At 36.6% G+C, this 25659-nt stretch overlaps 1 protein-coding gene across 7 annotated transcripts in view; it reads left to right on the top strand.

Annotated features, from left to right (window-relative positions):
- The window catches only part of KMT2E (lysine methyltransferase 2E), a 103789-nt gene that overhangs the window by 63271 nt on the left and 14859 nt on the right, over positions 1-25659 (top strand). For all 7 annotated transcript variants that reach the window (XM_012812224.2, XM_023518737.1, XM_023518711.1 and 4 more), the window contains 7 exons: positions 5232-5270; positions 6582-6812; positions 6930-7060; positions 8283-8400; positions 9249-9358; positions 16399-16663; positions 18869-18967. In XM_012812224.2, the coding sequence (XP_012667678.1) occupies positions 5232-5270; positions 6582-6812; positions 6930-7060; positions 8283-8400; positions 9249-9358; positions 16399-16663; positions 18869-18967 (993 nt within the window). The remainder of the gene's footprint in view (positions 1-5231; positions 5271-6581; positions 6813-6929; positions 7061-8282; positions 8401-9248; positions 9359-16398; positions 16664-18868; positions 18968-25659) is intronic.

Here is a 25659-nt window from a genome sequence, read left to right as displayed (position 1 = left end):
GCCTTCTTTCTTTCAAAAAAAAAAAAAAAAAAAAAAAAAAAAAAAGAAAACAGAAATAACAGTTCTAAAATTTTAATAAATTGTTAACAGGTAAAAAACAATGATATTTAATCATTTTAATAAGGCTACATATTTGTTGAATTTCTTACCACATAGATTTTTTGTTTTCGTTTTTGAGACAGTCTCACTTTGTTGCCCTTTGTAGAGTGCTATAGTGTCACAGCTCAGAGCAACCTCAAACTCTTGGGCTCAAGTGATTCTCTTGCCTCAGCCTCCCAAGTTGCTGGGACGACAGGCACCCACCACAATGCCCAGCTATTTTTTTTTTAGAGACGAGATATCCCTCTGGCTCAAGCTGGTCTCAAACTTCTGAGCTCAGGCAATCCACCCACCTTATACTTTCAGAGTGCTAGGATTACAAATGTGAGCTACTGTATCCAGCCCATAGATTTTTTTTTCTTCCCACATAAATTTGTCATATAAGGTAAAAAACACTTTTCATAAATGGCAATATAGGTATTATAGACTAAAATTTTACCTACTTATGAAATTAAGGCTTTTTAAAATCTTTGACTAATTCCTATGATACTTTGTTATTTAGTAGGCAGTATGTACTTTTAACTACATTTTAATATTCTAATTTCATTCCCCTTTGACTATTTAGCAGTCATCATATTTATGTCCTTCTGCTTTTCTGTTACTTGTTTAATTGTATTTTATCCATTCTGGACAAGTTACTATTAACTACATTCTACTTGGACTTTGTGAATATGTAATCTTTGTTTATGCTGTTTCTTCACCATTTGGAATATTCTTTATTTTTATTTTTTGAACTCCTGCTGTATATTTTGAGGCCCATTTCAAGCACAACTTCCACCATAAAATTTGCTTCTCTTCTACCATTTGCTTCTCTCTTACCAAAGAAACATGAATTTCTTTCTTTGCATCCTATCAAGTGTCCAATAATCGACACTTGCCACCTAAGCACATTTTGCCTCGTTTAATGTTTATTTTCCTTATTTCTGGTAGATTGTATTTTATACAGAGATTGTTGCATGCTTTTTACAACTTAGGAACTCACATATTGATGTTGACTTTGGCTTTTAAATTTTTTTTTTTTTTTTGAGACAGTCTTACTTTGTTGCCCTCTGTATAGAGTGCCATGGTGTGATAGCTCATAGCAACCTCAAACTCTTGGGCTCAAGTTATTCTCTGGCCTCAGCCTCCCAAGTAGCTGGGACTATAGGTGCCCACCACAACGCCTGGATATTTTTAGAGACAGGGTTTTGCCCTTGTACAGGCTTGTCTTGAACTTCTGAGCTCAAGCAATCCATCCATCTCAGCCTTCCAGAGTGCTAGGATTATAGGCATGTACCTGGTTCTGCTGCTTTTAAATTTTGATTTCTTTTTTGATTGTTATATAAAAGTTACATGGAAATTTTATCCTTGCATATTTCTGTTTTAGGTCATTTGGTTTCATTTGAATCTGTTTTTTGAACAAAGCATAGATTCTCCATTTTCTATGGCTAGAATGATTTTTGTATTTCAAATGAATCAATCTTGGGTCTTTATGTCATATTTATTTTAGAATATTGCTTTGTATTTCAAAAGAAAGATATTTTCTCTGTTAGAAGTTAATAATACTTGGCAAGGCCTGAGAATAGAGGCTCATTTCTGTAATCGCAGCACTTTGGAAGGCTAAGATAGGAGCATTCATTGTCTTAGGCAAGGAGTTCAAGACCAGCCTAAGCAACATAACAAGACCTTATCTCTACCAAAAAAAAAATTTTTTTTTTTTTTTTTTTTGGAGACAGAGTCTCACTTTGTTGCCCTCGGTAGAGTACTGTGATATCACAGCTCACAGCAACCTCCAACTCCTGGGCTTAGGTGATGGAGCCTTAGCCTCCTGAGTAGCTGGGACTACAGGTGCCTGCCACAACCAGGCTTTTTTTTTTTTGAGACAGAGCCACAGGCTGTTGCCCTGGGTAGAATGCCCACCTTAATGCCCAGCTAGTTTTTCTGTTCTCAGTAGAGATGGGAGTAGCAGTTTTGTTCAGGCTGGTCTCAAACTCCTGAGCCCAAGTAATCCACCTGTCTCAGCCTCCCAGAGTGCTAGGATTATAGGTGTGACCTACTACTGAGCGAGTATGGCTAAAATGTTTTTGTTTGTTTGTTTTTGACAGAGTCTAACTTTGTCACTGTTGGTAGAGTGATGTGGCATCATAGCTCATAGCACCTCAAATTCTTGAGCTCAAGCAATTCTCTTATTTTAACCTCCTGAGTAGCTGGGACTACAGGCACCTGCCACGATGCCCAGCTGTTTTTAGAGACGAGTCTCACTCTAGCTCAGACTGGTCTTGACAGTATAGGCATGAGCCCCCATGCCCTGCCCCTGAAATATATTTTTTATTTTTTTTGTAGTTTTTGGCCGGGGCTGGGTTTGAACCTGCCACCTCCGGCATATGGGGCCAGCACCCTAATCCTTTGAGCCACAGGCGCCACCCTTCTTTTTTTTTGAGACAGTCTCACTATGTTGCCCTTGATAGAGTTCTGTGGCATCACAGCAACCTCAAACTCTGGAACTCATGTGATTCTCTTGCCTCAGCCTCCCAAGTAGCTGGGATGACAAGCGCCCACCACAATGCCCAGCTATTTTTTTTGTTGTTGTAGTTGGGCCAGGTTTGAATCCGCCAGCTCTGGTGTATGTGGCTGGCACACTAATCATTAAGCTTCGGGCTCCAAGCCCTGAAATGCATTTTTGATATTTCGTTTCTTTTCTTTTGAGACAGGCTCTCACTCTATTACCCACGTAGAGTGTAGTGGTATAGTCATAGCCCACTGCAGGCTCAAGTGATTCTCCTGGCTCAGCCTAAAGAGCTGAGATTACAGGCCTCCAGGCACACACCATTATCCCCAACTAATCTTTCTGTTTTCTGTAGAGACAGAGTCTTGTTCTTGCTCTGGCTGGTCTTGAACTCCTGGCCTTAAGCCGTCCTCCTGATTCGGCCTCCCAGAGTGCTAGGATTACAGGTGTGAGCCGCTGTAATTGACCTGATAGACTTTTTTCGCCTTCTTTTGGCTATTGCAACATTACCCTGAGCCCTTACTACCTTGTAGTAATATAATAATATCTTTTTATGATCTTTGATTTCTCTTTATCCTCTTCCCTTTTCATTCTGTTCTGCATTTGGTTATCAAATTTCCTATGAATGTCATTCTTATCTCTCTACACAGAAATATTCTAGGGATTGTTCATTTATAGTGAAAAGCATATGGTATTTAAGTCAGAATTATAAAAATCTGACTTTTCTTTCTTTTCTTTTTTTTTTTTCTTTTGAGATAGAGTCTCACTGTCACTCTGGGTAGGTAGGGTGCCATGGCATCAGCCTAGCTTACCGCAACTTCAAGTGATCCTCTTGCCTCAGCTTCCTGAGTTGTGGGGCTACAAGCCTTTACCATGATGCCCACCTAATTTTTCTATTTTTAGTAGAAACAGGGTCTCACTCTTGCTCAGGCTGGTCTTGAACATCTTTCTTTCTTTTTTTTTATTAAATCATAGCTGTGTACATTAATACAGGCATGGAGTACAGTGTGCTGTTTTTTTTTTTTTTTAATATACGCTGGTCTTGAACTTTTGAGCTCAAGCAATCCACTCACTTCAGTCTCAGAGTGCTTCAATTACTAGTGTGAGCTACTGCACCTGGCCAAAATTTGACTTTTTATTTAATACTTCTAATTTAATTTTCTATTTTTTTAAGGCAAGCATGGAACTAAGTTTACTGAGGAAGAGAAAGGCCTACAGAGTAAGAAAGTTTACAGAGCAGAATGCCATCGCCATAGACAATGAATAGGCCTCCATTGCCAGGGCAAGTAGGCAAAGAAGGCAAAATGTAATTTTTTAAATAAGTATCTTTCCAGTAGGTAAAAGTGGTATATAAGTTTTTCTTGAATTTGACATAATTCCTTTCTTGTGCCTTCCTGCATAGTTTTTTGTACTAGCAACATTATATGGCTTTTACTTGCCTACTTTTTTTTCTTCATATTTTACATAAAGGGTCTTTGCCTCCTCTTTAAAAAAAAATCCTGCTGTCTTCTAACATTGTCTATGTAAAATTTAGCGCTTAAATATATTTGGATCTGTATTTTTAGCTCTAGGTTTTTGCCTGTTAGTCTCTCTACGTGGAACATTTACACTTTTAGGGGAGTTGAGAGGGAGAGAAATGAAGTCTTTTTTTTTTTTTTTTTTTTTTTTTTTGAGACGGAGCCTCAAGCTGTCCCCCTGGGTAGAGTGCCATGGCATTACAGCTCACAGCAACCTCCAACTCCTGGGCTCAAGCGAGTCTCCTGCCTCCACCTCCCAAGTAGCTGGGACTACAGGCGCCCGCCACAACGCCTGGCTATTTTTTTTTTTTTTGGTTGCAGCCGTCATTGTTGTTTGGCGGGTCCGGGCTGGGGATTCGAACCCGCCACCTTAGGTGTACGTGGCTGGCGCCTTAGCCGGTTGAGCTATAGGCGCCGAGCCGAGAAATGAAGTCTTAACTGCCTCTTTCATAATCTGAAACATTAATGGGCTCTCAGTACATATTTATTGGATAAATATAGCTCTATTTACCATAGTTCTCATTTCTTAAGATCTATTAAGTGTTTAACTATTATTTGCTAGTTGATTCGAGAATTAATAACATTATTTTATCCCTTCCCAAAGCATGTCTCATCACTTCAACAAAATTATATTTTAATACCTCCTTAATCTCTGTCATAAACATTTTCCCATTGTTATAATATTGAACACACAATACTTAGAAATTTTTGTCTTGGCTTCATGTTATATACAGATTTTTATGTTCTACATAGTTAGCATTCTGTTTGTTTATTTTTTAAAGGGAAAGGATCTCACTTTATTGCCTGGGCTGTAGTACATTGGCTATTCATTGGCACAATCATAGTACTTTATAACTTTGAACTCTTAGGCTGATCTTCCTTAGTTTCATGAGTAGCTGGGACTACAAGGTGTACGACACTGTGCCTACCTACATTCTTTTTAAAAAATAATATTATTCTAGTAGATACCTTTAATTACATAAATTTAGTCCTAATATTGGCTTACTGGTTATTTCCAAAGTTTTGTAATGACACCACAGTTAAAAAGCTTCAACAAACTGATTAATTGTTAAATATTAATTATACACAGTTTTTTAAAAAAACTTACTCAAATTCCATATTTATTTTAGGCCTTTCGTGAAGGATCTAGGAAGTCATCAAGAGTTAAGGTAAATTAAGGCGTTATTATCAATTGTGAGTTACTTAGGATCATTCTAAGTGGTTGTTTATCCATATCTTAATGTGTGCCATTTCATTGCTTTTTATCTTTACCAGAAATGTAGGACCTTACATAATTCCAACTAGATTAATATACTACTCTTGTAATTTATTAACACTGTTAAAACATTAATCAAAGGGGGAGGGTATATAAGCAATATGTAATGTGTGTAGGTAATTTGAAATTCATTGATCACTGCATTCTCCATCTCCAGTACTACTGTACTGTACTACACACATGGATGCAGAATCACATTTAGAACTTGAAAATGTGCTCTTGTGCATAGTTGGAATTCTGGTCACTTAGGTACAGCAACACTTTCTTCTTAACTTTTTTATTTCATTTTGTGAATCTTATAACTATATCTCCAAAGTGAAAGTCTACTGCAAGTCCAGGTGAGCCTGCAGTGAAGAGAAAAGTGATTACAGTTAAAACAAAAGTAGAAGTAATTAATCATTGAGAAAAAGACTAGACACCATCATTTACTGGGAAAGCTTTAGGCTTCAGTCACTGGACTACTGGAACAATTATAAAAGATAAAGTGAGAATAATGGTGAGAATAGCAGATCAATTATTAAAATGGAAAGTTTATTGATTTGGTTAGAAAATCAAAAAAAGTGTAACATCTCCATTAGCTAAGTGTTGATAAAACATCAATTGAGTGCTGACCTTTAATATTCATTTTAGAAATTTCTCCTATCTCCTATCTAAACTTTTTGTATGAGTTTGTTTTATGTTCTGTTTGAATTAAAAGAGTGCAATAGTTTCTGTAACTTACTATTATAGAACAGGAGTAGTATTACTATTATGGTAGTACACTTGCATTATTACTACAAGTGAGCCATTATAGTATTGTTACTGTTATTACTACATATGTGCTGTTCATCAGGGATTCCAGTTAGATATAAATCTGACTTAAAGATGTTCTCAGGACTATGTCATTCATAACCTAGGAACTGCCTGTATTTACAGTTTTATTGATTTCTTCCATTTGGCTACAGAAGTAACAGTGAAGCTTGAATTTCTGCTGTTCCTACTTAACTCAGCTAGCTTCCTTTGGTTTTCTAATTCATATTTGGCATGCAGTATAAAAATGTACTAGGCTACTAATTTGTGGTATTTTCATTAGAACCAACTTAGGAAACCAAACGTTATTTGTGGTTTGTACTATGTTGTTTATATAGATGGTCATTAATGTTTCATATGAGTGTGTGTAAATACTTAAGTCCAGATATTAATGCTGAGTTTTCTGTGATTTTAGGGTTCAGCTCCAGAGATTGACCCTTCATCTGATGGTTCAAATTTTGGATGGGAGACAAAAATCAAAGCATGGATGGATCGCTATGAGGAGGCAAACAATAACCAGTATAGTGAGGGTGTTCAGAGAGAGGCACAAAGAATAGCTCTGAGATTAGGCAGTGGAAATGACAAAAAAGAGATGAATAAATCAGATTTGAATACCAACAATTTGCTCTTCAAACCTCCTGTAGAGGTAAATATGTCATTTGTCAAAAAATAGTAAAATAAAACCCTTTTTATACTACGTGTATTTGTAGTTAGTCTGAAAGTAACCAGGTTTAGTTAATCTCAACATTTACTCTGATTTTAGAGCCATATACAAAAGAATAAGAAAATTCTGAAATCTGCAAAAGATTTGCCTCCTGATGCACTTATAATTGAATACAGAGGGAAGTTTATGCTGCGAGACCAGTTTGAAGCAAATGGATATTTCTTTAAAAGGTATATTTCTTTATTTTCCCATCTTCATTTTCTATAGGTAAATACTGAATTTCTGTCTGTTTTCCCCAGATGTCTGATTGTATGTACTTTGTTTTTCTTTATGTTCATTTCAGTACTTAAAACTGTAGTGTGATTGAATAGTGACTAATAATAACTTTTGAACTATGATAAACTATAAAATTATTTAAAAATGCAAAGATATATTTCTTAATTTCTTGCCTACGTCTGTCTTGCTGAAAATCCTAAAACAGTCTACTTAAAAAAGAAATCAGCAACTTAATAGGTTGTAGGTATAGGATATTAGTCAGAAACTCTGATTACCTGAGATTACAAGGAACCTTTCTATCCGAGATCTATGTTTAATTCCTCATTAAGTAATAGCTAGAACCTGAAAAGACCATGTTGATCATAGGCAAAACCTCTTCCTCTTGTTTTTTTTTTTTTTCCTGAAGACAGAGTCAGGCTCTGTCACGTAGGCTGGAGTGCAGAAGTGCTATCATAGGTCACTGTAACCTCGAGCTCCTGGGCACAAGTGATCTTCCTGCCTCAACATCCTGAGTACCTAGGAGTACAAGTAACACCATGGCTGGCTAATTTTTTTAAAATATATATTGTCGAGATAGAGTCTTATCACGTTGCCCAGGCTGGTCTTGAACGCCTGGCCTCAAGCACGCTTCTCATCTGGGAGGCTGAGGCAGGTGGATTGCCTGAGCTCACTGGCTGGAGATCAGCTTGAGCAAAAAGTGAGACACACACCCCCACCATCTCTACTTCAAATAGAAAAACTGAGGCAAGAGGATTGCTTAAGCCCAAGAGTTGGAGGTTGCTGTGAACTATGATACCATGACACTACCCAGGGTGACAGCTTGAGACTCTGTCTCAAAAAAAAAAAAAAAAAATCAGATTATAACTTCATGAAAGCAGTAGTCACTTTCTTTTTATCTTTCTTTGAAAATTTGAATTTCTATCTTCAGTTAATTGCCTTTGATTTAGATAAGGCTATAGGTGCAGGTAAATGTTTCATTAGCATAAACTAGCATAAGTTTAGAGTGGGATCTGGAATCAGATTGCCTATATTCAAATCTTGACTTCTTTACTTTGGGTCTTTTAGAAGTTTGTGAGACTGTGTGTTCTTAAGTTTCTTCATCAATTTGCCTCTGAAGAATAACAGGAGATTATTATACTAAAATGTGTATAGCTTATAATATTTCCTTCTTTGTAGACCATACCCTTTTGTTTTATTCTACTCTAAATTTCATGGGCTGGAAATGTGTGTCGATGCAAGGACTTTTGGGAATGAGGCTCGATTCATCAGGCGTTCTTGTACACCCAATGCAGAGGTAAAGTTATAGAAATATTTTGAGAAGGTAGGGCATGGGGGTGTGTGCAGTGTAAGTATTAAGCACAAAAGTCTGGCAAACTAAAAGGTTTATCAACTGCTGATGGGTTTTGTACTACCCAACATCTCTCTGTTGTGAAAATTCAGATGATTTTGGCTGTTAATTCCTAAAAAGCATTTTGCACATTGAAGAAATTGTGATGTTTCTTACAAGAGGAGATATTCAAGAGGCTTTTTTCTGTTTATCCTGAGTCTATTTATGATTCAGATATGTGCTATGATTTGATTAAATTAGATGACAAGGCTAAAATCTTTGTGTGCTACTTCAAAAATTTTTGTAAAATTGTATTTTAGTGTAGACTATAACGTAATGTTGGTTTTACTTTTTATATGCCAACATAAACATTTTTAATTTTTTAAATTATATAATGTTACAGCTAAGAGCCTAGGTTTTAGAACCAGATTTAGTAGATTTGTGCCTTCTCTGTGACTTACTAGCTTTGTAATTTTATTTGTGCTTCAGTTTTATTTCTAAAAAGGTGGACTAAAGGAATTAAAATGCACATAAAATATCTAGAACATTGTCTGTCATAGAAAAGTGCAGTATTGGCTGTACCATTACTACATTCATCAAAGATGCCGTCACTTGTAAGACTTCCAATTTTAGAGATACTTAAAGGTGAAAGATGATAATTAACAAAATATATTTATTTTTTGGATGCCAAATGGGAAGCTATAGCGGGCAACAGTAAATGTTTGAAAAATCTTCCCAGCTGTTACCTGATTTATTGTACTAAGTCTCATAGGAAGTAATTTACAGAAATGCTAAATTATTCTTTTAACTTACAGGTGAGACATGAAATTGAAGATGGAACCATACATCTTTATATTTATTCTATACAAAGTATTCCTAAAGGAACTGAAATTACTATTGCCTTTGATTTTGACTATGGGAATTGGTAAGTTCAAGTCTGTAAATATGTCATCTGTTATTTAAAATAGTTCCTTGATGGCCTTGGTTATTACTTTTATAGCTTATTATTTTTATTTATCATGAGAATTAAAACTACTTGAAAATAAGCATTTTGATATAAGCCCCCATTATATAATTGTTGCTTATTTTATAAATTTTCCTAATTATTATTGTAGTATAAATGTTCACAAGTAATTATAGTAATCTTAATTCAGCCATATAACACAAAACTTGTTTGTAAGATTTTTTTCTTCTTTTTCCTATGTTTGTAGGGGATGCAATTTTAGTCATATAGTTTATTTGGTTAATATGAATGATTTTTCTTTTTTTTTTGTAGAGACAGTCTCACTTTATCCCCCTTGGTAGAGTGCTGTGGCATCATACAGCTCACAGCAACTCCAACTCCTGAGCTTAGGCGATTCTCTTGCCTCAGCCTCCTGAGTAGCTGGGACTACAGGTGCCCACCACAACACCTGGCTGTTTTTTGTTGTTGCAATTTGGCTGGGGCCAGGTTTGAACTTGCCACCCTTGGTATATGGGGCCGGTGCCCTACCCACTGAGCCACAGGTGCCACCCATGAATGATTTTTCTTTAGTCCCGCAAAGCAAGAGATTTTGTCAAATTTTCTTTACAGTATAAATTGAAAGGATTTGTTGGAGATATTGCAAAGAAAATCTGAGAACTACTGTTGTGGAACACTGGGAAAAAACAAATATTAATTCTGAGTACAGTAGATCCTTGAATAGCACAGAGGTTAGGGGTGTCAACTTCTTGTCCAGTCAAAAATCCATGTATCACTTTTGGCTCCCCAAATGTGTATTTAATAGTGTATTGTTGACTAGAAGCCTTGCTAATAAATAATACATATTTTTATCTTATATGTATTATTTATATTTTCTTATAATAAACTAGAGGAAAGAAAATGGTATTAAGAAAATCACAAAGGGGGCTGAGTATGGTGGCTTACACCTATAATTCTAGGACTTTGGCAGACTAAGGTGGGAGGATGGCTTGAGGCCAGGAGATTGAGAACAGCTTGGGAAAAAAAAAATAATATTAATAATTAGGCAATTGTGGTGGCATGCACCTTCTCAGCTACTGGGGAGGCTGAGCCAAGAGGATTGCTTGAGTTTCAGGTTGCAGTGAGCTCTGATTGTGCCTCTGTACTCTAGTCTGGGCAGCAAACCAAGATACTGTCTGAAAATGAAGAAGAGAAAGTATATATACTATTTACTAAGTGGAAGTGGATCATTCTGCCTTTTCATAATCTCTTTTCTAGATTTCCTTGATTGGCTCTTGTAAATCAAAAGAAGTCATGTACACCATCTGGACAGTTTTCTTCAGCACAGATTTAATGTTTTGGGCTTGATTGCTTTCATAGCTTTTTCTGTAATAGTTATGGTATCTTCAACCTTCCAGGCTGTCATATTGTTTTTTGGGGGGGTTCTCTTCATAGGGTTGACAGTCCTTTACATAAATCATGTGTAACAAGCCTTAAGAGTTTTAGACCCTAGAGGATCAATTATAAATGTTGTGTTTGAGAACAAGTAGGGCACTTAGGGCACTTTAGTGCCGTTGGTGTTGAACTCATGGGGTTCTGGGTAGCCAGGAGCATTGTCCAATATCAAAAGAGTTTTAAAAGGCAGCTCCTTACTAGTAAAATACTTATACCTACTTCAGTGACAAAGCACTGATGGAAACAATTCAGAAAAACAATTCTTGAAGTCCAGGCCTTCTTTTTGTACAACCAAAAAACTGGCAGCTGATATTTATCGTTTCCTTTGAAGGTTCAATGGTTAAAAACTCTGTAGATGAGAGAAGACCTGATCATAAACCTGACTGCATTTGCATAAAATAGTAGAATTAGCCTATCCTTTCCATCCTTTAAGTCTGGTGCTCACGTCTCTTCCTTACTAATTTTTTTGCAAAATAGGGTAATTTCATTTGCATTAAAAGCCTGTCCAGGCCGATATTCTTTCTCCTCAGTGATTTTTCTTTTTTTTTTTTTTTGAGACAGAGCCTCAAGCTGTCGCCCTGGGTGTAGGGTGCTATGGCATCACAGCTCACAGCAACCTCCATCTCCTGGGCTCAAGCGAGTCTCCTACCTCCACCTCCCAAGTAGCTGGGACGACAGGCACCCTCCACAACACCCGGCTGTTTTTTGGTTGCAGCCATCATTGTTGTTTGGCGGGCCTGGGCTGGATTCGAACCCACCAGCTCAGGTGTATGTGGCTGGCACCTTAGCCTCTTGAGCCATAGGCGCCGCACCATCAGTGATTTTTCTTAATGATGTCTAGAAATTCATCTGCCTCTTGATCATTGGAATTTGCTTACCCTATTATCTTGACATTTTTTTAAGTCAAACCCCTTTCTAAAATTATCAAACCATCCTTTGCTGGACTAAATTCCCCAGCTTTACTGCTTTATCATTTAATGACTTCATGTTTTCTCAAATCATTAGAATGTATAGATATACCTTTCATATATAGCCATCACACACCCACATAAAAGCTGCAGTATTAAGATGAAAAGGTACTTTGTAAAAAGTGTAAGATTTTTCACACTTTTGGGCATAGCTGCAGCAACAGCTCTATAGATTTTCTTTTTTTTTACAGGGTACATATGCTGTATTCATTTATCTTGAGTTGACAGGCAATCTACGGTATCTATCAAGCAATTCAACTTTTTCTCATAGTGTTATGACTTTGCTTTTTGGGAGCACTTCCTGCATCACTAGTGACACTTCATATAGGTTCCACGGTGTCCAGGAATCCTCAAACTGAGCCCGCGGGCCACATGTGGCCTGCCGAGGACATTTATCTGGCCTGCTGTGTGTTTTTGCCACTGCTGCCTGTCCTGCTTAGCAGCCAACTCATCCCGGGGCCCTCAGTCTGACCCTCCAGTGGTCTGAGGGACAGTGAACTGGCCCCCTGTTTAAAAAGTTTGAGGGCCCTTGGACTGTTAACTCTAAATTTACTATATTGTACTAAACATGAAAAATGTGTCAGAACCATGAGACATCCCTTTTTACTACAATAGATAATTTTATTGCTCATAGGGAGATGATTAATGTCACATGGCATTTTAAGCAGGAGGTGGCTTCAAAATGATTATAATATATATTATATACTATAGTTAATGGATGCAGTTATGATTTAAAACTGCATCTTTATGTTTGTTTAAATTTCTTTTGACTGTGAATGGCAGTATGGTCTAAAAGAATGTAAGTTTTGATAGATTGTAACTTTGTAATAAATTTGTATCTTATGGTAGTGATAAAATAGACTAGTATCTACATACATTTTATGCATTCATGACATATTTAACTTTCTCTGAATTTTTTCAGTATTTTTAGGCATATTTGAGTTCTTTCAAATTGCTGATCTACAAAAAAATTTTCTAATATATTTATTGAGAAAGCATTGCATATTTTCTAAATTTTTTTAAATTTTAAGACAAAAGTTATTCAATGGTCAACTATACTTGTTTAAATTTTAAAACACGTAAGGATAAAAATAATACAAATGCCATGTTCTTCCCAAATTAGAAATAAAACATTATTCAGTAAGTTCCTTACGTTTAGCAGCCAGATTGCATCTCTGCCCTTCCCTCCTTCACTAACTTCTTTATTTCTTGTTTTGTCCTCACTGATCTATCTTTAATATGTTAACATTTCTTTAACATTTTATTATGTCTGTATATGTTGACAAATATTATCTATAATATTGTATATGTTTAAACTTTATATATAACCCATTACATTCTTATGCATTCATCCTTTCTCATTCATCGCATGAAATTAAGTTACACTGTTATGTGTAGCTCCAGCTCATCTATTTTCATTGCTGTGGCACTATTCCACTACTGATGGATCTTTACATTCATTTAATAAAAGAGCCTATGGCTTTTTGGACATATGTGCATGTGTACGTGTTCTCCTCATTGTTGGGATGTACAAGTGGAATTGCTGGATTGTAGAACATACACAGCCTCAGTTTTTACCAGTTTGTGGGTATGAATTAGTCTCCAGAGAGTCTTGTACTAGTTTACATTCCCAAGCAATTTAGTTTCTTACTCTTTTACTGTAAAACTGTAAAATTTGATGCTAGTCTGTATGGACTGGTGTGTTTTTATATTTTTATTTACAGTGTTTCTTTAATTATTTGAGTCCCCTCCCAAAAATCACCCCTGAAGTTGCCATACATAGGGAAAATTGGAAATTATAGCTAAATGTACATTTACAAAATATTCACTACAAGATTTTACAGAATATCTACAAAATATTCTCTATGTGTTGACCACCTCTTTGTAAAATTGGGCTACAAGCAATGCCAGTTCATTTCTTAATACTTTGTATTTTTAATTTTTGTGTGGTTTTTTTTAAAAATGTAGTGTTTTAAACATCCATTATGTTTCTCTCAGTGAAATCCCACTTCCTTCAGTATGCATCTCTACAGTGCTGGAGTAGGATATAAGCTTTTCTTCTTAAGATGATGGAGATTTTATTTTACTCTTAATTTAATATTTTTGAGATGGAGTCTCACTTTGTTGCCCTCAGTAGAGTGTCGTGGTGTCCTCACTCACAGCAACCTCAAACTGTGCACTCCCATCTTCACAGTAATGATAACTGTTATTCCCATTTGGCAGATGGGATGGACTCAAGCAATCCTCTTGCCTCAGCCTCCCAAGTAGCTGGGACTATACGTGCCCACCACAACACAGGGCTATTTTTAGAGAAAGGGTCTTGCTCTGGCTCACGCTGGTCTCAAACTCCAGAGCTCGGGCAGTTCACCCACCTCGCCCTCCCAGAGTGCTAGCATTATAGGCATGAGGTATATATAGGCATTTCCCTGCCCTGGATATTTTATCATAATGTAGTTTTGCTTATTGCTTTGAAAGACCAAAGAGGTTAATTTAAGCTTTTTATAATTTGGTTTCAAATGCTAGCTTGCTCACTTACTAGCTATGTAAGTACAGACCAATTTCTTCATCTCTTTCTGCCACATTAACTCAAGTATAATAGGAATATTAATATTCATCTAGAATGGTTAATAAACACAAGCTATTGCCATCATTATATGTAGTTCTGTTGTCTTAGAATCAAAGAAAACATCTAGAAAGTGTCAAGATAGTGTTGGTTAACACCTAATTTGGGAGGTGGAATGTTAAACATAAATGTTTAAGTTCTCCCCCTTATTCACAGAATTAGGCAGTTTGAATTTGCATCTTGCTAGCATTGTTAAAAGTGAATTAGTTGGGGGTATCAGACCTTTATTTTAGAAAAAAAAATTAATTGTTCTTAATCTTTAACTCAGATTTGGGCATTTAGTCTGTATTCTAGAGATGGAACTAATTTTAGTAGTAGTGGTAGAGATTAAGAGGGGGCAGAATGTTGAGAAATATGGAAATGAAGTCTGTGAGCTTTAGAGTTCATTCCTGTTTGTAAATACCATCCTTACCGCAATTATTAATGTGTGATTCTGGACAAGATAATGACCCTTACTGAGCTTTTAATTTCATCTGCCAAATGGGAATAATAGTTATCATTACTGTGAAGATGGGAGTGCAATTATTTTTCACCCTTCCAATGGAAAGAGGGACCACTTTGAAGGGGCGGGGCAAAAGGAAACATTAAATTTTATAAAAGTATGTTTTTACAGAAACCTGATTTTTTTTGAGACAGAGCCTCAAGCTGTCCCCCTGGGTAGAGTGCCATGGCATCACAGCTCACAGCAACCTCCAAATTCTGGGCTCAAGCGAGTCTCCTGCCTCCGCCTCCCAAGTAGCTGGGACCACAGGCACCCGCCACAACGCCCAGCTATTTTGGTTGCAACCATCATTGTTGTTTGGCAGGCCCCAGGCTGGATTCGAACCTGCCACCTTAGGTGTATGTGGCTGGTACCTTAGCCACTTGAGCCACAGGCGTCAAGCCACTAACCTGATTATTGAAATCATTCCTTATATAAAACAGGCTAGTTATAATTTGGCATTTATTTTTACCCAGCATTTATTATTTAGGTCAGTGGTTCTCAACCTTCCTAATGCCATGATGTATTTTCATTGTTACAAAGGGGTCACGACCCACTGCTGATTTAGGTCAAATTTCAGGTATTTTATAACTCTGGGACTATTGAAGTAATTATGGCTTTTGCTATAACATTATTTTGTGTAAATCCACACATTATACTTTAAAAGACTGAAGAGATTTAATTTTGGGGGCTTTTTCTTCTATTAGAGGTTGAACATCCCTAATCTGAAATCCAACTGCTTCAAAATTATAAACTTCTGAGCATTGGCATGTCACAAATAGAAAATTCCATACCTGACCTCCTGTTATAGGTTGCAGTCAAAACTTTATTTCATGCACTAAATTATTAAAAATATTGTATAAAAATTACTTTTAGGCTATGTGTATAAGGTGTCTATGAAACATGTGAATTTTGTGTTTGGACTTTGGTTCCATCCCCAAAATATTTCATTATGTATATACAAATATTAAAAAAACCAAAACACTTCTGTTCCAAAGCATTTCCTATAAGGAACCTGTATCTGGTCAGAAATTAAATATTTAGGGCAGCGCCTGTGGCTCAGTGAGTAGGGCACCAGCCCCATATACCGAGGGTGGCGGGTTCAAACCCAGCCCCAGCCAAACTGCAACAAAAAATAGCCAGAGATTAGGGTGGGCGTCTGTAGTCCCAGCTACTGGGGAGGCTGAGGCAAGAGAAATCGCCTAAGCCCAAGAGCTGGAGGTTGCTGTGAGGTGTGATGCCACAGCACTCTACTGAGAGCAACAGAGTGAGACTGTCTCTAAAAAAAAAAAAAAGAAAGAAATATTTAATTATTGCATTGTTTTTATGAGAAAATAAAATTTCTGATAGTTACGAGGAATATAAACTAGTGAAAAGTATGTATTGCTTGCAATTAATAATAGTATATAATTCTATGGAGTTGTAGTTTTAAGTGGATTAGAAAATTTCCAGTTTTGTTTTATACCTTAAATAAATATTTAACTGCTTCTCTTTTCAGTAAGTACAAGGTGGACTGTGCATGCCTCAAAGAAAACCCGGAGTGCCCTGTTCTAAAACGTAGTTCGGAATCCACGGAAAACATAAATAGTGGTTATGAGACCCGAAGGAAAAAAGGAAAAAAAGAGAAAGATATTTCAAAGGAGAAAGATACACAAAATCAGAACATTACTTTGGATTGTGAAGGAACCACCAACAAAATAAAGAGCCCAGAAACTAAACAGAGAAAGCTTTCTCCACTGAGACTATCAGTATCAAATAATCAGGTACTGCACTCTGATTGTTGATGAAATTAAATGAAGTAAAATAATTTCAACTTCTTTATAATTGTTTAAAAGTTTTAAGTTCATTTTGTTATTTAATGAAATATATTTATAGGTGTAAAATACAGATTATGCTAGAATTTGTTGAATTATTATTTTATTATTTTTGGGACAGTCTCTCTCTGTCACCCTGGGTACAAAAGTGTCGTCATAGTTCACTGGAAACTCAAACTCCTGGGCTCATGTAATCTATCCTCGTCTCAGCCTCCTCAGTAGCTGGGACTATAGGCACTTGTGACAACACCCAGCTAATTTTTCTATTTTTCGTAGAGACAGGGTCTTGCTCAGACTGATTTTAAACTCCTGAGCTCAAGCAGTCCTACCTCCTCAGCCTCCCAGAGTGCTAGGATTACAGGTGTGAGCCAACTCACCCAGTCCATTGAGTTATTAAGAAACAGCTCAGCCAGGCTTAGCACCTGTAGCACAGTGGTTATGGCGTCAGCCACATACACTAAGGCTGGTAGGTTTGAACACAGCCTAGGCCAGCTAAACAACGACAACTGCAACAAAAAATAGCTGGGCGTTGTGGTGGGTGACTGTAGTCCCAGCTACTTGGGAGGCTCAGGCAAGAGAATCACTAAAGCCCAAGAGTTTGAGGTTGCTGTGAACTGTGATGCCATGGCACTCTACCGAGGGTGACATAGTAAAACTCTGTCTCAAAAAAAAAGGAAAGAAAAGAAACAGCTCAGCCAATAAATTTTTGCAGAAGTGAAGATAAGATTTTCCTAAGAGTGAGTAATTTTAAGACAGAGTCTCATTTTGTTACCCTAGGTAGAGTGCCGTGGTATTACAGTGTAAAGCAACCTCCAACTCTGGGGCTCAAATAATTCTCTTACCTTAGCCTCCCAAGTAGCTGGGACTATGGGCACCCACCACAACGCCTGGCTATTTTTAGACAGAGTCTCTCTCTCTTGCTCCGGCTGGTCTCCAACTCCTGAGCTCAGGCAATCCACACACCTCTGCCTCCCAGAGTCCTAGGATCACAGGTGTGAGCCACCACGCCCTGCCTTAAACTGGTAATTTAAAAATATTTTCCAAGTGGCACTTTTCCTATGTTCATGGTAAGTGTTCTTATTAAAGTCTTAAGCCATAAAATTTTCTTTCCTTAAATATCTGGACATGAGGCAGGTATAGTAGTACACACCTGTAGTCCCAGCTACTTGTGAGGCTGAGGCAGGAGGACTGCTTGAGCTCAGGAGTTTGAAGATCCACTGAGCTATGATGATGCCACTGCATTCAAGCCTAGGTTAACAGAGCAAGAAAGACCCTGTCTCTAAAAAATAAACAAGAATAAGACTACCTGTGTTTATATATATTTTTTATTTCTCAAAGGTGTCAGATAATAGCAAATACAGTTTTTAAGAGAAAACTCACTACACACAGCTAATTTTCAGGGAAGAGTTTTGCCTATACTTCTGCTCTACTAAGAAATATTGTGTGTCCTCTAAACAAAACAAATTTATAAGGGAGCTTTAAGTGTGAAAATTAAGGCTTTGCTCATCTCCAGTCCCTATGATCTAGGAATAATTTCCTTAAGGTTTTAATTGAACAAAAATTTATTGAGCTTTTGTTACTTCCAGATTTTGTGAAATAATTTATATTTATTTCAGGAAGAACATAAACATAAGGTGATGCTGCCTATCATGTTTGATGTTGTAGGCGCTTTACTGATGAGAGCTTTATTGACAAGACCTTTAAAAAGTGGCCAGGCACAGTGGCTCACACCTGTAAACTCAGCCTCTTGGGAGGCTGAGGCTGGTGGATTGCTTGAGCTCACAAGTTTTAAGACCAGCCTGAGCAAACGTGTGAGACCCATCTACTAAAAATAGAAAATATTAGGCAAGAGGATCCCTTGAGCCCCAGAGTTGCCATGTTCCTGTGAGCTATGCCATGGCACTCTACCCAGTGCAACAGCTTAAGACTCTTGTCTCCAAAAAAAAAAAAAAAAAACCTTTAAAAAGCAGTTATTTGATTGCATGAGTTTGAAGTTTCTTATATTAGGAAACCAATTTTAAATTTCTTAAATGAATTTAAGTACATGTGTACTTTTTGTGTGTTGAATTGGTTGTAATTAAAAGATATTTAAACAGTTTAATTGTCCTTAAAGATAGAGTAGTTAATTTCTATAAAGTCACCTCTATCTTTCAGGAACCAGATTTTATTGATGATATAGAAGAAAAAACTCCCATTAGTAATGAAGTAGAAATGGAATCAGAAGAGCAGATTGCAGAAAGGAAAAGGAAGATGGTAAGTAGGGAAGCCAGTAATTGCTTTATGCTGTCACTTGGGCTTAGTGACAGATGTTCTTCCCATAATAATATAGTTGCTGCCTTTTGTTTGACGTTAGTAAATTTGGGGCCCATGATATGCTGTTGAGCATTTTTATTTGGCTTTGTCATTACAATTTAAATAAATTTCACTGATCTTTTGTATTTTTATTGGGTGTTCATTGGAGATTTAAGAATGTATGATATTTAAGAAATACTTTATGAACATTTTTGAAGCTGAGAACTAATAAATTTTAATGCCACAATTGCTGCTCAAAATGTCTTTCATTAGCTTAATGTATCTTTTTCTTCATGATTTGATACAGACCTTAAAAATAGCACCATACATGGGCTTATGCTAAAAAAAAAAAAAAACCTGTTTTCTGTATTCTCATACTGCTATCATACAGTAAGGATTTCATTAAAATAAGTTTAGGGTTTATACACATATTTCATGTACTATTTACTTGCAGATGTATTGTCAGTATAAAAACTAGAACTGTGTTAGGATTTGAGAAACACTGGTCTTTTGAGACAGTGTTGAGATGGTAGAGATAAAAGAAATGTGAATACAGGAGAAAATGCTCGAGAAGGTTGGTTATAGAGAAGGAGTTCATGTACCTAAAGGAATTGTCTTGAACATATTTCAAGATTTGGTTACATCTAAATGACCTATACCTACCCAAATTACCCAAGGTCCTTCCTGCCTATTGATTTTTAATATTGTCCTGTTCATTCCTCAATTGCCCCAGCCCTTTATTTGCACTTAAACCTGTTGAAACTTTTCAGAAACCAACTTCATCAGTGGTTTCTTTATGGTGGGAGAACCTTTTCAACTAGCTTTAAGGGCTATATAGCACCTGCTCTGGGGGGGGTGGGTGGGGAATCACTGGAGTTTGTTCTACTTTTGTACCATAGTTTCATTCAGATTGTATTCTATTTAAATGTTCTTCAGACAGTGGGGCTACTTTTAAATTATATCCTCCTATCAGTGCAGAGAAAGTTAATAGTACTTAGAACATCCTCATTTCGGAATCATAATACACCAAATACATGTTTGTTGATGTTATACCTAGTGGAACATAGTCTGCTATAGTAAAATAGAGTACTTCCAAGTGCTTACGTTCATTTTAGCATATTCATTCTAGTATCTGCCACCTATGAAGCTGCATATTTTTCATGAGGATAAAATGTGGAAAACTTGAAAAGTGTAAATGTTTATAATTTGGTATTTTAAAAGGATAAAAATAAAAATCCTTGGCTCTTTGACCTGTAGCCCTCAAAGTCATTGCAATCTTGTTATTTCTAATTAGTACATTTGCTTTGATGTTTGATTTAATGGACTTTTGGGTTAAGCAAAACGTAAAAGCATATATCCTAATTCCTGAGCAATTAGTATGGTTCCCCGCCTACCCCAAAGCATCAGTACTACATTTGGTTTTAAAAAGTTAAAATCTGTTGGTTAGTCAGAAAGATAAGGTCAAATCAAAACATAGCAACTTAAAAGGAACCACCACTAGACAAAATAGGGTAGCCACACTATTTAGAAATTTACAGCAAGCTGATTTAAATTAGACTTCCAAACTATTACGTGTAATGGGAGAAATAGGTTGAGTAGCCCTCATCCAAAATGCTTGGGACCACAATTGTTTCAGCATTTGGTTTTGGAATATTTGTGTTAACTTTAAATGTGAACATCCCAAATTAAAAAATCTGAAATGTTCCTATGAGCATTTCCTTTGAATGTGGACAATCAAAAGTTTGATTTTAAGGCATTTCAAATTTTGGATTTGACATGCTCAACTTATAAAAGCTATCAAGCTTATCCCAGGATTGGGATAAGGAGTCAGTAATATACTCCTTCCACATAAAGCCCACATGATCTCCAATTTGTGGGTTTTCAAATTTTGAGACAAAGACTAGATTCATGAAAATTTTATTACAGTGTATTGTCATAACTGCTTTATCAGTTAATCTCTTACTGTACCTAATTTATAAAGTAAACTATTGTAAATATGCATTTGTAGAAAAAAATATATAGTACTGAACACAATATAGTATACTATCTGTGGTTTCAGACATCCATTGGGAATTTAGGAACACATCCCCTGTAGATAAGGAGGAACTAATCTACTTCAGCCTATCCTTTTGTAATATAGCATGAACAGTATGAAACTGTAAATGAGTTTCACATGCCACTTAATGTTTAACATTTGCTCAATGACTGTACTGTACCAGGAGTTTATGTGTTTTGGTAGTTGGCTTCATTTTGAGTAGAAGATGAGACAACGTCCCTGCCTTCATAGGCATTTACAAACACAATTACAATTCAATAGTAACTGGTGAAGGAGATATAAACATGGTAACTTCACAGCTGGGTAGAGGTCAAAAAACCATTTCACAGCTCTAGGTAATATATATTTGTATTTTTGATACACCTTTTCAGTAGGGTTTAACCAAATACAGATTAGCTTGCAGCTAAATTGTTTGGGCTTTATTTCTCCAGGGGGAATAATTTGTTGAGAGCTAGGAACATGTTTAATCTCTTTGGCTGAGACAATAGGCTGTTTTAGGATAGGAGGAGGAGGTAAGTTTGTTTAGAGATCCACAGATTATTCATTGATAAGTTTGTAGCCAAGATTGAAAAGACCTTATCATTAGTTTCATTTTTCTGCACTCCTCTTGACTTTTTGGATTTTTCTTTCATCATCCATTGTATTTTGTATTTTTTCTTAGTAAGTTATTGCCTGCGTACAAAAGCAAACCTGTGGCTCAACTGTACGGCATCAAATGTATGGTTATTGTGCGTTTCCTCTTTACTAAGAGAATTATTTGGCAGTTAGCATTGGTTTGAAAGAATCTTTTGAATCCAGTTAAGGAAAAATATGTACAGTAGACTGTTTACTCACCTGATTTTGAAATGAGGGCATGACTGAGTGAACGACTTCTGCATATTAGTTGAGGTTGAGTTAGTTGGCTGTAGTCTTGGCAGATACAGAGCATGTAGAAGGGGATCTACTGTTAACAAGTGATCATTTAAAAAATACCAGACACTGAAGATTTAAATTTTTTTAAAAAGGGTTGCTTCTCTGCCCCATCTATAGTGGCATGAAAAGAACCTCCATTATACTTTTGGAAACATTAATTTTCATTATAATGTACTTTGGTAATATTTCATGGCTCATTATAATCAGCTTGACTAAAATGTACTAAAATGGAGTACATGGGAGGAGGTTCAAGGTGGTCTTCATATTTAAAAGGACAGAAAATTTGAGAGAGAACAAAATGTTATCAGAAGGATTGTCACCTTGGTATGAGATTCCTGGACTTGTCAAGCAATTAAGATACTCTAGAATTACTGTGTATCATTAGAACAAAGACTCCATGAGGGTCAAAGTTTGTAGTTTTATTTATTGTCATACCTCTAGCTTGTAGGGGAGAAAATACTTAGCTTTTATAAAAGTAGATGCTCAGTACACGTGCCAACTGGATGCTAATTAACAGCCATTTGAGAAAAATACATGTAGGCCACTATGAACCAAATAAAACTTGCTGTAGTTCAGTCAATGTGACCTGGAGGCTTTGCCCGGGATTATCCAGCGTTTTCTCAGCTCTCATCCTTCATATCACAAAGCATGCCACAGAAATCTAATCTGACATGTTCTGTAAAAAGAAGAGCTCTGTGACCTTAAAACACTGTACTCTATCCCACACCTTACAGATGGTGTGTTTTAAAACTCTTGTGAAATTGTTCTTCAGCATTTCTCACCTTGTACACCCTCATGCCTTTTTTTTTTTTTTTTTTTTGGTGGATGGATGACACCTTTGACATCCCATAGATTTTTATTCAATAGAACAAACACATTCTGGGAAAATATTTTACAGAATCTGTTATTAATGCCTCCAGAAATGACTTGATTTAGAAATTCACTTTAGAAGATTAAAAGTTTTAATAATAGTAAAATATAATTGGACATAGTAAATTTGTAGCCTGAAATGTCATGTGTTATTGATCTCCCCTTATAGCATGATTAAGTTGGTGATTAAGAATTTTCTCTTTGTGGGGTAGCACCTGTGGCTCAAAGATGTAGGGCACTGGCCCCATTTACTGGAGGTGGCAGGTTCTAAGCCAGCCCTGGCCAAAAACTACAAAAAAAAAAATTTTTTTTTTCTCTCTGTGAGGTCCTATTTTCTCACCGTAGAGATTAGGAATGTATTTCTAAAGATGAGTAATGACATCATAGTATTAAATGGTTAAAGGGAACTTGTTTTTTATAGGTATTCTGTTGAAACAAAATAAGTTTTAGATTTATCTGTCTCATAGTAATAAATTCAAAAACACCAAAATCCTTGTTTTTTAATGCTTCCAGTTACATGTCTTCAATTAACAGTGATACATGCTTTGTATAATGTATGCACAATTCTTATCCATTTAATAAAAACTTGAGTGCTCACCTTGTGCTTAGAACCGTTTGTGGTACTAGGTAAAGAAGGGAAGGTCACTGTTCTGGAGATTTAATAAAGAATGGGAGTGGGAGTACAGGTAATAAATAGTAAACAGCACTGTGAGGACAAATTAAATCATCAGGTGATAGAGGAAACAGATGCAACACAAGCCATACATACTACTTTGGAATGATTTTTATTGGTAACCAATAATCTTATCCATCTTTTAAGATTCATAAATTAAGGCTGGGTGTGGTGGCTCACCCCTGTTGTAATCCTAGTACTCTGGAGGCCAAGACAGGAGGAGCTCAAGAGTTCGAGACAAGCTGGAGCACAAGAGAGACCCCCATCTCTACTGAAAATAGAAAAATTAGCCAGGTTTTGTGGCAGCCATTTATAGTCTCAGCTACTTGAGAGGCTGAGGCAGGAGATTTGCTGGAGTCCAGGAGTTTGAGGTTGCTGCAAGGTAGGCTAACACCACAGCACTCTAACCTGGGCGACAGAGTGAGACACTGTCTCAAAAAAAAAAAAAAAATCAAATTAATCTCTCTAAATCACTATTTTAAAAGGTCAGAAGGTCAGAGAAGATTAGTTTTAGTAAGGATCTTTTAGTTTCTCTATTTCAAGACCACAGAGCAGGGGTCCTCAAACTTTTTAAACAGGGGGCCAGTTCACTGTCCCTCAGACCATTGACTGCAGGTCTCAGGACCAGTCAGCTGCTAAGCAGGACAGGCAGCAGTGGCAAAAACACCCAACGGGCCAGATAAATGTCCTAGGCAGGCCGCAGTTTGAGGATGCCTGCTGCAGAATATGGTAATTTGGCATGTGGGCCCTGGCTTTCTCTTTCCTTTAAAAGGCAGTGTTTTTTTGTTTTTTGGGGTTTTTTTTGAGACAGAGCCTCACTTTGTCGCCCTTGGTAAAGTTCAAAGCTTTTCTCCATGTGTTGAATAGGAAACTTGGACAATATAGTCTTTATAATCTTTTGCAACTACAGTTACTTACATAATTTCAAATTTTTAGTGTTTTTATACTTTGAAGCACATAGTTGGAATAGAAATTCTCAAAATACCCAACCCTGAAGTGATGGGGGATATTATCAGATGCTTTCTTCTGCATATGGGAAATTATAATACTCTGTATTTACTTTTATAAAACCGTAAACTATATGTCATGAAAACAAAGTATAATCATAGGAGATCTCACACACTTTAGTACCCAGCACTCCAGCATTAAGTGTCAAAAACCATGCAGTATTCCTAAAAGTAGTCCTGTCTAATTCTAATTCTGTATCAAGATCTATTAATTACCTAGCTCACAGGTAGTAAGGTGGCTTTGAGTTGTAGACAGTTGTGGCTTGGAATGAGTCATGTTTATATAACATAAAGGTCATAGTAGTAGCCTCATGTGAAAGTATAAGTTACATCTAGCACAGATGTTAGGGGCTATGGAAAGTCTACTGGGGTTAAATAGGACTACTAAATTTCTCTAATCCTCTACACAGTCAGCTGTAACTACCTCAAGCTAGATATCACTTTCCAGTTATATCTATAAAATGGGTGGCAAATTTTCAGTCATTAAATAGATATTATATACCTATTATATGTCACAGAAGGTTATTAGATGTAATGGCAAATATAAAAGCTGAATGAAATATGAACCTTTAGGAATTTAAGTAAATCAGTTAGACCTGGCACGGTGGCTTATGCCTGTAATTCCACACTCTGGGAGGCCAAGTGGGGGGGTGGTGGACTGCTTGAGGAGTTTGAGACCAGCCTGAGCAAGACCAAGACCCCGTCTCTACTAAAACTAGAACGATTAGCCAGGTGTTGTGGAGGATGCCTTGTAGTCCCAACTCCACAGGAGGCTGAGGCAAGAGGATCGCTTGAGCCCAAGAGGTTGAGGTTGTTGTGAGCCCTGATGCCACAGCACTCTAGTGAGGGTGACAGTAAGACTCTGTCTCCAAAAACAAACAAACAAAACAGAAGATCACTAAGCAATGTAGAAGTCAGGCATATTTATATTCCCAGACATTTATGCGTTTATTCTTTTAGAGTTGTGGTAATGTAGCTTTATTTTGCTTTACATAGTGTCGGTAGTGGTTAATTGGAAAGAAAAGTAAATTAGTTCTGGGTGTGACACAACTACAACAGGGATTTTACCTAACAAATGCAAATATTGTTTTTTTTTTTTTTTTGAGACAGAGCCTCAAGCTGTTGCCCTGGGTAG

The sequence above is a fragment of the Otolemur garnettii genome, unplaced genomic scaffold, assembly GCF_000181295.1.
Source record: "Otolemur garnettii isolate 467f Iridium unplaced genomic scaffold, OtoGar3 scaffold00005, whole genome shotgun sequence".
NCBI classification, from domain to species: Eukaryota; Metazoa; Chordata; class Mammalia; order Primates; family Galagidae; genus Otolemur; species Otolemur garnettii.
This window is presented reverse-complemented; position numbering and strand designations above follow the sequence as displayed.